Source organism: Melopsittacus undulatus, chromosome Z (assembly GCF_012275295.1).
Source record: "Melopsittacus undulatus isolate bMelUnd1 chromosome Z, bMelUnd1.mat.Z, whole genome shotgun sequence".
Lineage (NCBI taxonomy): Eukaryota > Metazoa > Chordata > Aves > Psittaciformes > Psittaculidae > Melopsittacus > Melopsittacus undulatus.
This window is the reverse complement of record NC_047557.1, coordinates 15854158-15869262: the sequence shown is the minus strand read 5'-3', so window position 1 is coordinate 15869262 and position 15105 is coordinate 15854158. Positions and strand designations below refer to the sequence as shown.

The window sequence follows — 15105 nt, the reverse complement described above, 5'->3', positions numbered from 1 at the left end:
AAACAGCAAGCATGAGACTGAAGCACCCTTGCCTGGCTCCACACCAAAGAGCTGAGGAATCAGGAAGTGTGGCAAAAAAAAAAAAAGAGGAAAAAAAGGGAGTGGTGCAGAAGACTTCAAAATAAGCCAAGACCTCAACAAGCAACAACTAAACAATGCAGCTAAGACCTCCTCAGCACAGGGAAACTCTTCTACAGCCTCTTTCATCTTCTATACCACCACAGGCCACAAACACAACAAAGTCCAGGCTTCACCACTCACAGATAATCTAACCACTAGCAAAAGACCTCTCTGCTATGCACACACAGGTGATATTGGCCAGGAGCTTACAGCCCAGGCAAAAGCAAACACTTGATCCCTGAGAACTCCAAGGCCTTCCCACTGTGCCCACAGAAACCACACAGGTAGTTTGGGTGATGCACCATCATACTATTTATAAGACTAATGCAATATGTTCCTTCTCTTGCTCTGTTTCATCACCCCAATTAATGGTTCCTCTTCAATCTGAAGCGTTTTTCCCGATCCCTAAGCATACCAATTCTAGTACCACACTTGTGATCATCAAGTATTCACCTGAGGAAAAAAAAAAAAAAGGGAGAGAAGAACATGCTAATACAATCAAGTGTTCTGATGAAGACATGCTGTGTTACTGTTTTACGAGAAGTCACAATTCACAGGATGACTGAATGCTACAGGCCTTTGTTTTTTTTGTTTTGAAGTTAAATTCTTTGTCCTTAACTCACCCAATTAATAGGTACAGAAGATGGACAGGTATAAAATCAAGTACATACAAGTGAAACACTAAGTGGTTATCTGAACACCTGTTGGCCAATTTTATCAGCTCAAGCTTTAAGAGATTTTCTGGGTAGGTTTTGGATGATTAAACTACAGTTTTATCACAAGAAGTAATTGGAAATGTAAAAAGAAGGTTTCAGCCAGTAAGACGTTTCAAAAAACACCTTCTCATCTGTATTAGATATGCTTCAATAAACACTCTGCTTTAGATGGGAGTCATACTAGAAGAGAGAAGAAGTTAAAAAGAAATGAGAGGATAACTCTTGCTTCATTAGCATAGGTTACAGCAACTCAGAGTTTATTGAAACTCTTGAGCAGGTTTTTCTCCCGAAATGCAGCTTGAAGACAATGATACTGAATCCCCTAATTACAACAATACTTTTAAAACTAACAATTTCCAAAGTAACAATTTCCATTAAAGCAAGTAAAGAAGAAAAATGCTGGGCTAGAAACAAGTTATTCTGCTTATTATGCAGAAATTATACAAAATATTTGTATTTTACTGGCTGAACTTTGTCTAAACTTTATATAAAGCAGCACAAAATTTCTAGAATCCTATCTCAAACACTAAACTCACTGAAATTTAAGAAATTCATAGAGGAAAGCCACTTTGTCACAGCACAACTGCTTTGCTAATTACTTCCCCAGGCTTCTTATTTACCTAGATTCCTCCAAACAACAAATGCAGTATCTTAAAACTCTCTTGTGAGTGCTGAGAGGAGGTAGCAATAAAATATATAAAAAACCAGGAGGGAACAGTAAAGAAAAAATAAAAATTAAGTTATAGAGGTATTATGCCCATGTAAATATGTACCCCAGCAGATTATATTTTCACCAGGACTTACAAGAATTTGATCTTTAAAGAACACACTTTTCACTCCTGTGTTGCCCCATAAGCTTCATCATTCAGCTGATATGGACTAAACTGCTGAAGGGAGGAGCTTGAGAGAGGACACCTGTAACACTGGAGCCGGGGGAGATCAGCGTCCAGGAGCCTCACCTCAGAGCGACAAGAGCCACTGAGGAGGGAGCCTCAGGTCCTCAACAGGACTTGCCCCAGAGCCAACAGCTCAGCTACCGCGAGGAGCTGACTCACCGGGGGCGGAGACAGGAGGAGTGGCACCAACTGTGAGTGGTTAAAAACCTACCCAGGGAGCAGGGCGACCAGGAGTGGGCCAAGGCAGTTTGCGCGGACAGGCGAGCGGGATGGTGAGCACTCACTGTATGACCAGGGCTCGGTCTGGAAGCTCTGCCTTGGCTGCCCCGATGGCGGCCAGCATAGGCACCCAGACAGAGCTGGTAAGAGGGGAGGCTGCAGTGCAGAACTCAGAGTGTAGAGAGTGACTGCCCTGGTCTTGTGAGGGGAAGGTGCAGAATGGGCAGGGCTGCACTCACTTCTCCCTGATGGAGGTCCTCTTCCAGCAGGTGGCTGCGCTACGGGATGCTGTCAATAGGCTGCAAGATGTCAGGGAAGCTGAGAGGAAGCAGGACTGTTTGCTCCAGGCCCAAACAGTGCAGGGGCCTCAGGCTTCCCCTCTAACTCATGGAGGAAAGAAGGAGGCTGTTAACCCGGGAAGCTGAGAATTAGTAACAAAAAAAAAACAACAAAAGGAGGAAGAGAGCAATTAAAAGCAAGGGGCTTCCTCCTAAATCTGCTGTACCCACCCAGAACCGCTTTGCTGTCCTGCAGGGGGCTGATGAGGAAATGCACTTGCATCAGAAACAGGTGGCTGGTGCACTGGTATAGAAGATCTCTACTGGTGCCGCCAGGAAAAAGCAGCGGGTTGTAGTAGTAGGGGACTCTGCCTTGAAAGGGACAGAAGCGCTCATCTGTCGGCCTGACCCGGTCGCAAGGGAGGTGCGTTGCCTACCTGGGGCACGGATCAGGGATGTTGCGGAGAGGCTGCCTGCTCTAGTAAGTCCCACGGACTATTGCCCACTTCTAGTGATACATGTGGGTGCTAGGGATATAGATAGTAATAGCCTGAGGAGTATAAAGAAGGACTACAGAGCTCTGGGAGAGGTGGTTCGAGGTTCTGGAGCTCAGATAGTCTTCTCAACAATTCTCCAAGACACAGGGGAGGACCTTCCAAAGGCAAGGAGGATTGGACAGGTTAATAAATGGTTAAAAGGGTGGTGTCATAGTCAAGGGTTTGGGTGTCTTGGACATGGGGCCCAAATGTGTAGGCCAGGCCTACTGGGGTCTGGTGGAGCTGCTCTGATAAAGAAAGGGAAGAGTGGTTTTGCTGGGAGGCTTGCCAGACTTGTCAAGGATGCTTTAAACTAGATGTGTTGGGGGAGGGGAGCATCATTCCATCCCAACACACCCAGTCAGTTGCCAGCACCTATAATAAATGGTTGGAGCAATGTAGTGATATCCTAGCCACTCCAGCCAATGAGTCGGCTTCATTTGGAGCTCGGCTCAGATGCCTCTATACAAATGCCTGTAGCATAGGGAACAAACAAGAGGAATTAGAGATGTGGGCACATCTATGGGGCTATGATATAACAGGCATCACAGAAACATGGTGGGATGGCTCCTTTGACTGGAGTGTTGGAATGGAAGGTTACAGGCTTTTTAGAAAAGACAGGCCCAGTAGGAGGGGAGGGGGAGTTGCTATTTATATTAGGGATAAGCTGGAGAGTATGGAACTCTCTCTGAGGACAGGTGATCAGTTAACAGAAAGTTTGTGGGTCAGGGTTAAGGGGAAATCGGTGATGGGAGACATTACTGTGGGGATACGTAACAGACCGTCTGATCAAGAGGAACCTGTGGATGAAGAACTCTACAAAGTGTCACACTCGCAGGCCCTTCTTCTCATGGGGGACTTCAACCACCCTGACATCTGTTGGGGCAACGGTACGGCTCAGCACAAGCAATCCAGGAGGTTTCTCGATTGTGTGGAAGACAACTTCCTTCTGCAAGCAACAGAGGAGCTGACAAGGAGAGGTGCCATGTTTGACCTCGTGCTCACCAACAGGGAAGGGCTTGTTGGAAATGTGACTCTCCAGGGAAGTCTTGGATGCAGTGATCACGAGATGGTTGAATTTGAGGTCCTCAAGACAGTGAGAGGAGCGTGCAGTAAGCTCACTGCCCTGGACTTCAAGAGAGCAGACTTTGGCTTCTTCAGGAACCTGCTTAGCAAGGTTCCATGGGATATAGCCCTAGAGGGTAAGGGGGCCCAAGACACTTGGTTAATATTCAAGAATCACCTGCTACAATCTCAGGAATGTTGCATCCCAACTAGAAGGAAGTGCAGCAGGAAGGCCAGGAGACCTTCGTGGATGGATAAGGAGCTGCTGAGAAAAATTCACAGGAAAAAAGAGCCTTATAAAAGGTGGAAACAAGGACAGTTGGCCTGGGATGAATACAGGGATGTTGTCTGGGAAGTTAGGGACCAAGTTAGGAAAGCTAAGGCCCAATTGGAGCTAAACTTGGCAAGGGATGTTAAAGATAATAGGAAGGGATTTTATAGGTATGTAGCGGCTAAAAAAACAGACTAAGGACAATGTAGGCCCCCTCCAGAAGCTTTCGGGAGAACTGGCTACACAGGACTTGGAGAAGGCTGAGGTTCTTAATGACTTCTTTGCCTCGGTCTTCACTGGCAAAGGCTTTGACCACACCACCCAAGTCCTGGAAGGCAGATGCAGGGACGGTGAAAACCTAGACCTTGGGCCCACTGTACATGAGGATCTGGTTCAAGACCATCTTAAGAACCTGAATGTACACAAGTCCATGGGACCTGATGAAATCCATCTGTGGGTCCTGAAGGAGCTGGCAAATGAAGTTGCAAAGCCACTGGCAATCATATTTGAAAAATCATGGCAGTCAGGTGCCGACTGACTACTGGAAAAAGGGAAATATAACCCCCATTTTCAAGAAGGGGAAAATGGATGCCCTGGGGAATTACAGACCAGTAAGTCTCACCTCTGTGCCTGGCAGAATCTGGGAGCAGATTCTTCTGGAAGGCATGCTAGGGCACATGAAAAACAACAAGGTGCTTGGTGACAGCCAGCATGGCTTCACTAGGGGGAAATCCTACCTGACCAATTTGGTGGCCTTCTATGATGGGGCTATGGAACTGATGGACAGGGGAGGAGCAGTTGATGTCATCTACCTGGTCTTGTGCAAAGCGTTCGACACTGTCCCGCATGACATCCTTGTCTCTAAATTGGTGAGACATCAATTTGATAGGTGGACCGCTTGGTGGATAAAGAACTGGCTGGATGGTCGCACTCAAAGAGCTGTGGTCAATGGTTCAATGTCTGGTTGGAGACCATGAGTGGTGTCCCTCAGGGATCGGTGTTGAGACCAGTCTTGTTTAATATCCTTGTCACTGACATGGACAGTGGGATTGAGTGTGCCCTCAGCAAGTTTGCCAATGACACCAAGCTGTGTGCTTCGGTTCATAAGCTAGAGGAAAGGAATGCCATTCAGAGGGACCCTGACATGCTTGTGTGGTGGGCTGATGCCAATCTCATGAAGTTTAACCATGACAAGTGCAAGGTCCTACACCTGGGTCGGAGCAATCCCAGGCACAGCTACAGGTTGGGCAAAGAAGAGATTCAGAGCAGCCCTGCGGAGAAGGACTTGAGGGTGTTGGTTGATGAGAAAATGAACATGAGCCGGCTTCAGTGTGCACTCGAAGCCCAGAAAGCCAACCATATCCTGGGCTGCATCAAAAGAAAGCGTGACCAGCAGGTCAAAGGAGGTGATCCTGCCCCTCTACTCTGCTCTTGTGAGACCTCACTTGGAGTATTGCGTGCAGTTCTCGTGTCCTCAATATAAAAAGGACATGGGACTGTTAAAAGGACATGGAACTGTTGGAACAAGTCCAGAGGAGGGCCACGAGGATGATCAGGGGACTGGAGCACCTCCTGTATGAAGACAGGCTGAGAAAGTTGGGGCTGTTCATCCTGGAGAAGAGAAGGCTGCGTGGAGACCTCCTAGCAGCCTTCCAGTATCTGAAGGGGGCCTACAGGGATGCTGGGGAGGGACTATACATTATGGACTGTAGTGACAGGACAAGGGGTAACGGATTGAAACTTAAACAGCAGAGGTTTAGGACTAGATCTAAGGAAGAAACTCTTTACTGTTAGGGTGGTGAAGCACTGGAATGGGTTGCCCATGGTGGTTGTGAATGCTCCATCCCTGGCAGTGTTCAAGGTGAGGTTGGATGAAGCCTCGGGTGATATGGTTTAGTGTGAGGTGTCCCTGCCCATGGCAGGGGGGTTGGAACTAGATGATCTTAAGGTCCTTTCCAACCCTAACTATTCTATGATTCTACATACATTTATACCTAAATAAATATACCCGTAAACCACATAATCAGATTTTCTTTTGATAAGGTGATACAAAATGTTCAAGAATGAACAAATTCTTTAAAATTCATGCCTGGGATTGTTCACTTGAACTCACCTCCACAAAGCTGCATAAAAATACATTTTTAAGCTTTTCTGAAATTGCTCCTCAAGAGAGATAAAAATGAGTGATTCCTAACATGGTAACAACACTATTTATCAGCAGATATGAAGTACAAAAAGATATTCAGAGCTGACAGTGGGAAAACATTAGGACAGGAGAAGAGTGATACTGATCATACAAGAAGACAACAACAGAAGTGAAATGGAATTACACAACAGATAATCAGCAGGCTGGTAGCTGTGAATAGGTGTTATTTTTTATGTCATTATCTCTCCATCTTTGAAAACAAAAAGGAGACACACGCAGGAAAACAAAATACTTATGACAAATATTTTATAGAAAAAGAGGCCAGTAATAATAATGCAGTACGATCCTACACACACAGGATTGCATTGAAGCTCGAGTTTGCTCCAACAGACATTAGTACCAGCACTACATTAATGCAAGCCTGCTGCCACCCCGTGGTACTTCAGAGTACCTGCTTTGAAGAGACTAGCAAACTCCTGCACTCCAAAAATCTAACTTTCCAGTACCTCCTATCAAACTAACCTTCTTTTTTTTTTTATTCTAAAGGAACTTACTACTTACAGCATCTCCTGCTGATAGATTTTTCATTTAGCTTGAATGAAAAGTAAACATGAGTGTGATAGAGTGATATGTCTAAAAAAACACCTGAGCACAAGGAATTATACTTAAACTTGAGTCCAGATCCCAAACCTCAATGCACAAATCAAAGCAAAGGCTTTCTGAAGTTTTGAAGTACATATCTCCTCAAAACCAAATAGAGATGATTGGCAACTAGTCCAACAGTTTCAATCTAGTCTGTAAACACCTAGCAGTTTGGTCTTCCAATTGCTTATCTGCCTAGCAAACACACTGAATACAGTTTTTTATTACTTGGAAAACAAGCACATTTCTGCTTCTTACCACACACATGATGTAAGAGAGGATGGCACCAGAAGAGCCAATGAGTGCACCAACAATGGTCAGCAAGTTGTTGTTCAGTAGGAAGCCCTCAGCACATAAAGCCCATCCAGAATAACTGTTCAGGACAGTAATAACTACAGGCATGTCAGCACCTCCAATAGCTGCTGTTAAAGTGACACCCTGCAAAAGGAAAGAAAATGCTTCAGTACAAGCTGTAACTAAGGAGAACATGCAGAGAAAACAACCTGCCTCTAGCACTGAAAAATAAATATTAAGTTACTAACCTATTCAAGTGTTTTCAGTGTAGGAAGTATTAAGCCTGATAATTGGACATACTGATTCTGCCTTTTAGAGAGGACATGAAGGCACTTGACTGTCCCCACCCTGTGCTTAGCCAAGTATTTTTACTCGCAAAAATATCCTACCAGCTCTGTGAAACTGTTCATAACATTAAAGATTTGTACTGAGGAGTCTTTGCAAGACTTAGTTTACAGAATAGTGATACTCAAGGTAAATTTTGCAACAGCCAGTGTGAGTAGAAGGGGGCAAGTTACACATGGGGATAATCTTACTAAATGATGATAATCAGTAGACCTAGTGCTCTTTTGATTATTTTAAGGATAAACTTTCCAAGAAGTCTTTTAAAAGAAGTTTGCCATATAAAAGGCTCCATTAAGTCATAGCTGCAAAAAGTAATTCCATATACATATGCCTGTTCTTTGGAACAGGCTAGATTTAGGAAAAAAAAACTGCTAGATTTAGGAAAGGCAGTTGCAACTTACTACTCCAAGTTAGCATACAGGGACTATGATGACTGTGACTCAGGCTGGTAAAATGCAACCATTAAGAGGAATTGTTCAAAGTCAAAGAACAAAAAGCATATTTAATTTGTTTCACCTCTTAAAACACCCTGACTTCTTACCATTATGGCTGAGAGAACTGACACAGAACCTAAGCAGGTGATTCCCGTAGTGTAACTAGGATCAATCATGTATGGAATCATTCCACCAGCACTGGCAGCCAACAATCCTGCATTCAATACATGTCGACCAGGCAAGAGCAATGGTGCAGAATTCAGGATACCTGCAACCAAATGCATATTCAGAGATTGATACATGTGTGCTGGTGAGCCTGTCTCTTGCCTTCAGAGAAAACCGAATACCTCAGGTAATGAAAAATTAAAAAAAGGGAGGAGCAGAAAACAAAACAAGTTAGTCAAAGCTGAGATTCTCAAATACTCTTCCTCAAACTCTTTTTAATTCCTAATCACACTGGAGTCCTTCAGAATAATCACAAAAAAAAAAAAAAAACAAACAAAAACCCAACCAACCAAACAAACCAGAAGAAAAAAAAAAACCCAAACCAAATCAAAACAACTCATATTTTTATTTTGGCCCCAAGTCTTTGCACATTATGTAAGTTTTAGCTGAAACTTCTTAGTACAGGTATTACCTCAGCTTCTCAAAAGCTGTGTGCTTAGAAAAATATGACCACACAGATAATCCCAAATATAAAATACTCCTGCTTTCAAATGCTTTGATTTCACCAGTATCCTCAATCACACAGAATTCTTACAGCTTTCCATACCGGCAAAGAGGGTTTGGTATTTATGTGAATTTATTTGTACCCTAGCCTTTTTTTTCCCCTCAAACAACATGACAATGAGTAAAACTAATGCAAGTTTATCTGTTACTTTTGGTGTAAGTAATTACTTACCAAGTTCTCATTTAAATTTAACTGAACTAAAGGGGAAGAATGATCATCTCAGGACTAGGAGTCAAAGTGGGGTAAAAAATAAGGGAAAGGGGGAAAGGCAGAGAAAAAACAAACAAAAAAACCCCAAAACAACAACAAACAAACCCAAACCACCACCCAACAACAAAACAAACCAAACCAAAGTGGGGGAAAAAATAAGGGACATGGGGAAAGGCAAATTAAAAAAAAAAAAAAAAAAAAGGAAAATCCCACCTAACAACAAAACAAAACAAACAAAACCCCACAAAAACAAAACAAGAAACAGAAGAGTGGGCTGAAACAGGCCAGGAAGTTCACCAGGGACATGCGCACAAATTACTGAGGGGATGGAAGGAGGTAGGATGGAGAAGATAAAAAAAAATAACCAAGAAGAAATACACGAGTAACCACTTAGCAGAAATACGTCATAAGTACATACTATCTACAATCCTTCAAAAGATTATTAGAGAAGATAGCTTTCCATCCATGTCATGCTTCCTCCTTCAATGGCTGGTCTCATAAACACTTAAGAAAGCAAACAGATGTTTCCTAAAGGAACTATTGCAAAGCTAGTAACAGGATTAGTAACAGGAAGCTCTTAGCTGCAACTTCTTAGTACAGGTATTACCTCAGTCTTTCAAAATCTGTGCGCTTACAAATCCAAAAATAAACACAATAAAGAACCTTCAGGTGCATAAGAATCAGGAATTAGTATTTAATTTAGAAGGCATATTTGCTAAAACAGAAAAATGCCTGGAGTTTGCACAGTAGGTAGACAGCTAACTGAATAGTTTCAAGTGGGGCAGTCTCAGCTTGTATTGCAAGCTACCTATCTGAATGAAGCCTGCTATGACCTACCTAAATGAAGCCTGCAATGACCTACCTAAATGAAGCCTGCAGTGCTGAGAACAAAATCCTATAAATACTGGCAGTACTCACTGAGTCCAGCAACACAAAAGTTCCAATCAAAATGTCTGCTCAGGAATATGAAGTTGTGAACATAAAAGTTCAATAAAATTGATTAGAGAAACAGTGTCAGGTAGTGTCTTAACATTAAAGCAACACTTATTTCTAGGTAAGATGAATGGAGGGAAGGTTACATGACTTAGTAATTACTAGCAGTAAGTAGTATGTCCAAGCATTGAAGACAATTTTTCATAACTAAAGCTGTACACAAATTAAATACAATTTAAAAAGGGGGTGAATGAATTCATACAAATTAAACAAAGTTTTACCTGATGCAAAATACTTAAGTTTCCTTCCAATTACATAGCAGTCTAAAGGTAAACGCTAGGGGTAAGAAAAGTCTGTCACAAATACTTAATTCTGAATGGAAGGTCTCACCTTGCAGTTTTCCATAAGCAACAAGAGAGCCACTGAAAGTTACTCCACCAATGTATGTGCCAAGGTATGCCACAATCCTGGTGAGGTTTGCAGCTGGATCAGCAGCGAAGTGAGGATATTCAATCATGTATTCTGCAATACAGGTGAGCACTGCAGCCAAACCAACCAAACTATGGAAAGCAGCCACTAGCTGAGGCAGATCTGTAATCTGGATGCGTTTAGCAATCGTCAAACCTATTAAAAGTTGAAAACAGAGAGAAGTCTTACAAAACACAATCAACCTGCGCAGATGGAAAATAATGTATCATAGTTCAGTGTGCACTGAATAAATGCACACACATGCCTGTTCCAATGGAAGAATTTCTTCTACACTGAGAATTGTTATAGTATTTAAGTGTAAGATGCATTTGTGTATTTTATGCAATGAAGATATAATGGAAATTAAAAGATTAAAGCTTATTATGTTCTTAGAAGCTTCATTAAATATTGCTCCTGCTTTTCCACCACTCTCCCTATTCTTTACGTTACCCTGATGCACTAATAAAAGCCCTGTGACTTTTTGTTCACGTATTTGCAAAGTAACATACACAAGCCATATATTTTAGTCAATTCACCTGTGAGCTATACAGTATTTTGTGTATACACAACCTGCATAACCCCATGCATAGAGCAAATATTGTTAGGTTATAGCATCATACACATACCTATAGTACCACCAAGTGCCAGTGCACCTGACATCTGCGCCAACAATTCAGGTGAGGGTTTAAGGCAACCAAGAGTTGCTGCTAAGCCTCCTGCAACACCAATCATACCCAAAGCATTTCCAAGACGAGCTGTTCCTTGTGTGGACAGACCAGCCAGGGCACCAACACAGCATAAGCCTGAGCCTAAATACATCATCTTTAAAATAAGAAAAACATCAGTATGCATATATGAATTAAAGAAAAACTGAATAATCACTGTAAAAAACTTTCTGAATATTACATAGAAGGGCTGATTTCTCCAGAATATATGCAAGTTACAGTTCTTAACTGAAGTCAAAACTCTTCTGACTAGGAGAAATTGCTGCACAGGATGTGATTTTGGCCAATCTTGGTTTACCCTGTGAATACTAAACCTGAGTCAAGCCCTTTTTCCTCATCAGTTCAGAAGGATATTTTTCCTTAGTACAAACCCAAAACTCAATGGTCCTGTTCATTACAGCAACAGTTTCAGAATTTGCCTATGGAACATCTGAACTCCTATCTTGTTTGTATAAGCAAAGTTGAACTGAGCAGTACATGTCCAGATAACTGAAAAGAAAAAATAAAAAATAAAATCTATTACAAGCCTCTGGCATACAGGTATGTTTGGATTTGCTTTTTTCCAAACACAGAAGGCAATACAGATTGTTTTTTCTTCCTTTTAAAACAAACGAAACAAACAAAAAAATTGCCATAAAAGGTGCTCATTTACAGGTACAATCCCTGTACAACTCTTTGTGCTGAATTCTCATCCCATCCAGATGTCACACCTACTTCAATTGTCATGCCAAGCTGAATTTTCAGAAACATTTAAACCAAAGCCTGGTTTCTGTAGTTGCTCTAATGCTTAAGCTGTAATTTAGGAAAACTGTCCAATCAGTAACAAAGTACCTGCTGCTTTGCAGGGAAAAAGAAAAAAAAAAGTTTTTAAAATTTTCAGATTCAGCATTTGGGGTATGATAGCGAACTTCAGGTTAATCAACTTCAGACTGGCCTTGTGCGAATACATAGCTAATGAAAAGACCATGGCTAAATTGCAGTTTATCCCTCAAAGTAAACAGTGAAGAAAGATACCATGCTGTGAACAGTTGGCTAAGAGCCACAAAGTTATCTCCTTACCTGTTCAATGTGATAGCCACCACTAAGAGCAGCTGCATAGCCTCCTACAAAACACACCACCAGGAAGTAGGTACAAGTAGTTGTATTCAGGGGGATCTGTGGGACGTTTGAACATATCCAGCATTCTCTGTGTAACTAGAAACCCACCTGGCCAAAGCAAAGCAATAATTTTACAAAAATAAAATCTGAAACTAAACATATGACAAGCTGTAAGAGAAATATTTGGTTAAACCATATTACCACACAAAGTTAACAACTGACACCAATAAAGCCTCTGAAAAGCTACTAATCTGGAAAACCATCAGGAAACAAATATGTAATCAGTGTGAGATCCTGTTGTCTTTTTTAACCTTCCGAAGAAATTCATAAAAGGACAAATTGGAACACATGGAGGACATCCTCTGGCTCTATACTCTACACTGACTGGAGGATACAGCTTAGTTTATGACTGTGCCATTTTCCCTATCTACTCTAGAAAAAAGTTGTATCTGTAAGACACATTGCTCACTTTCTTATCTTTTTTATTTGTGAAGCTTGGGCTTCTGCAGCTCAAGCAAGCAGAATTTTTTCTATGACACTAGCATATTTTTCAAGTTGAAAAAAGGAATACAAGGACAAATTTATATCCCAACATATACAGGAAAAGATATTTCATATAATCATCACCAAAAGGATACTGTAAAATATACAGGAAAAGATATTTCATATAATCATCACCAAAAGGATATTGTAATAGAAAAAGGCACATTTAAATGTTTCCCTAAAGAAGGTTTACACAACAGGGTGTGCAAACCAGACTGAGTAACTTCTAACCAATTTCAAGAATTCTACTTCTGGAATCTATATGATTAAAGACCCAGAAGAAATAAAAGAATTAGACAAGTGCTTTAAAGTTACCCTCAGGAGAAAGCCTTTCATACCTGCAATATTGACTGAAGAGATAAAGGCCGAAAGCACAGCAAGACTTTGAGGAGCATTTTCAGGGAGATAGTGTCCTCCCATCAATACCAGCCCACCAACTGCAGTTAGACCTATTTAAAGGAGAAAAAAAACATTACTGATCCTGAAAAGGCTCTATACCTGTAGCAAATCACCTTTCAGCTGTCAAACAGATACCAGTCAACTCAAATTTTGACCCCTACTGTACACACTACTATTTAAACAAAGACTTTTCAGTCCTAGTCAGACTAAACAGTCCTTTTCAGCAATACAAACATGTTTAAAAACAAAAAAAAAAAAAACAAATTGTCCTGGTTTGAGCAGTAGCAGTCACTTTTTCTCCTTCTTGGTAGTTGGTGCAGTGCTGTGTTTTGACTTTCGGGCTGAGAACAGTTGCTGATAGCAAGTATGTTTTGAGCTACTGCTCAAATGTTTGGTTTGTCCAAGGCCTTTTCTGAGCTCATGCTCTGCCAGGGAAGGAGGGAGGCCGGGAGGAAGGAGAGACAGGACACCTGACCCAGGCTAGCCAGAGGTATTCTATACCATAGCACGTCATACCCAGGATGTAACAGAGAGTTACCCGGAAGGGCTGGGACTCTGGGGGGATGGAGGAGGTATCAGTTGGTGCTCGGTCGGGCAGGGTGGGGTGAGTTATGGGTCGGTGGCTGGTGAGGTGTTGTATTCTCTTCACTTGTTATTTCCTTTATCATTATTGTTTGTAGTAGTAGTAGCAGTAGTGATTTACGTTGTACCTTAGTTATTGAACTGTCCTTATCTCAACCCATGGGGGCTACATTTTTTGGATTCCCCTTCCTAACTCTCCGGGAGTTGGGGGAGCAAGGGGGGAAGTGAGTGCACAAGCTGTGCAGTTTGGTTTTAAATCACGACACAAATTATTATATGAATATAGTTTTGAAGTACAATGCCTTAAACAGAGTCAGCCTCCAATTGCTTGTTCAATAAAAGAACCTTTACTTTTAACAGTCAAAATGAGTCACACTTGTGACCTGTAATAGATATATACAAACGCAGTATGTTACATTTGACAGTTATGAGCCTTACAGGTCATTTAGAATCACAGAATCCCAAGGGTTGGAAGGGACCTCAAAAGATCATCTAGTCCAACCCCCCTGCAAGACCAGGGTAACCTAGAGTACATCACACAGGAACTTGTCCAGGCAGGCCTTGAATATCTCCAACGTAGGAGACTCCACAACCTCCCTGGGCAACCTGTTCCAGTGCTCTGTCACTCTTACAGTAAAGAGGTTCTTCCTGATGTTAACGTGGAACCTCCAATGCTCCAGTTTACACCTTTTGCCCCTTGTCCTACCACCGGATATCACTGAAAAAAGCCTAGCTCCATCATCCTGACACCCACCCTTTACATATTTGTAAACACTGAGGAGGTCACCCCTCAGTCTCCTCCAAGCTAAAGAGACCCAGCTCCCTCAGCCTCTCCTCATAAGGGAGGTGTTCCACTCCCTTAATCATCTTTGTGGCTCTGCGCTGGACTCTTTCAAGCAATTCCCTGTCCTTCTTGAACTGAGGGGCCCAGAACTGGATGCAATATTCCAGATGCGGCCTCACCAAGGCAGAGTAGAGGGGGAGGAGAACCTCTCTTGCCCTACTAACCACACCCTTTCTAATGCACCCCAGGATGCCATTTGCCTTCTTGGCCACAAGGGCACATTGCTGGCTCATGGTCATCCTCCTATCCACCAGGACCCCCAGGTCCCTTTTCCCTTCACTCCTTTCCAGCAGGTCAACCCCCAATCTGTACTGGTACATGGGGTTATGCTTCCCCAGATGCAAGACTCTACACTTGCTCTTGTTGAATTTCATCAAGTTTCTCCCTGCCCAACTCTCCTTCTCTCTCAAAACACATAGTTTGAGGAGAGGGAAAAAAAAGCAGAAAATATGAAAGACAAGTTACTTTCAGGGCAACATTTTGGACAGATGGGAGGAAAGATACGTTTTATGAGAGACTGCGGTACTCCAAGTAAAACAGATTTTAAAGCAAACAGGTTAAAAGTGAAAAATCAGTTATAAAAATTAAAAATACACAGCATCATATTTGCC

General features: G+C 42.2%; 1 protein-coding gene across 1 annotated transcript in view; it reads right to left on the bottom strand.

The window, feature by feature from the left end:
* NNT (nicotinamide nucleotide transhydrogenase) overlaps positions 1 to 15105 on the bottom strand; it is a 52009-nt gene that overhangs the window by 17223 nt on the left and 19681 nt on the right. The window contains 7 exon segments of the mRNA XM_034073067.1: positions 7148 to 7327; positions 8070 to 8230; positions 10226 to 10459; positions 10930 to 11125; positions 12088 to 12138; positions 12140 to 12234; positions 13008 to 13118. Coding sequence (XP_033928958.1) covers positions 7148 to 7327; positions 8070 to 8230; positions 10226 to 10459; positions 10930 to 11125; positions 12088 to 12138; positions 12140 to 12234; positions 13008 to 13118 — 1028 coding nt within the window.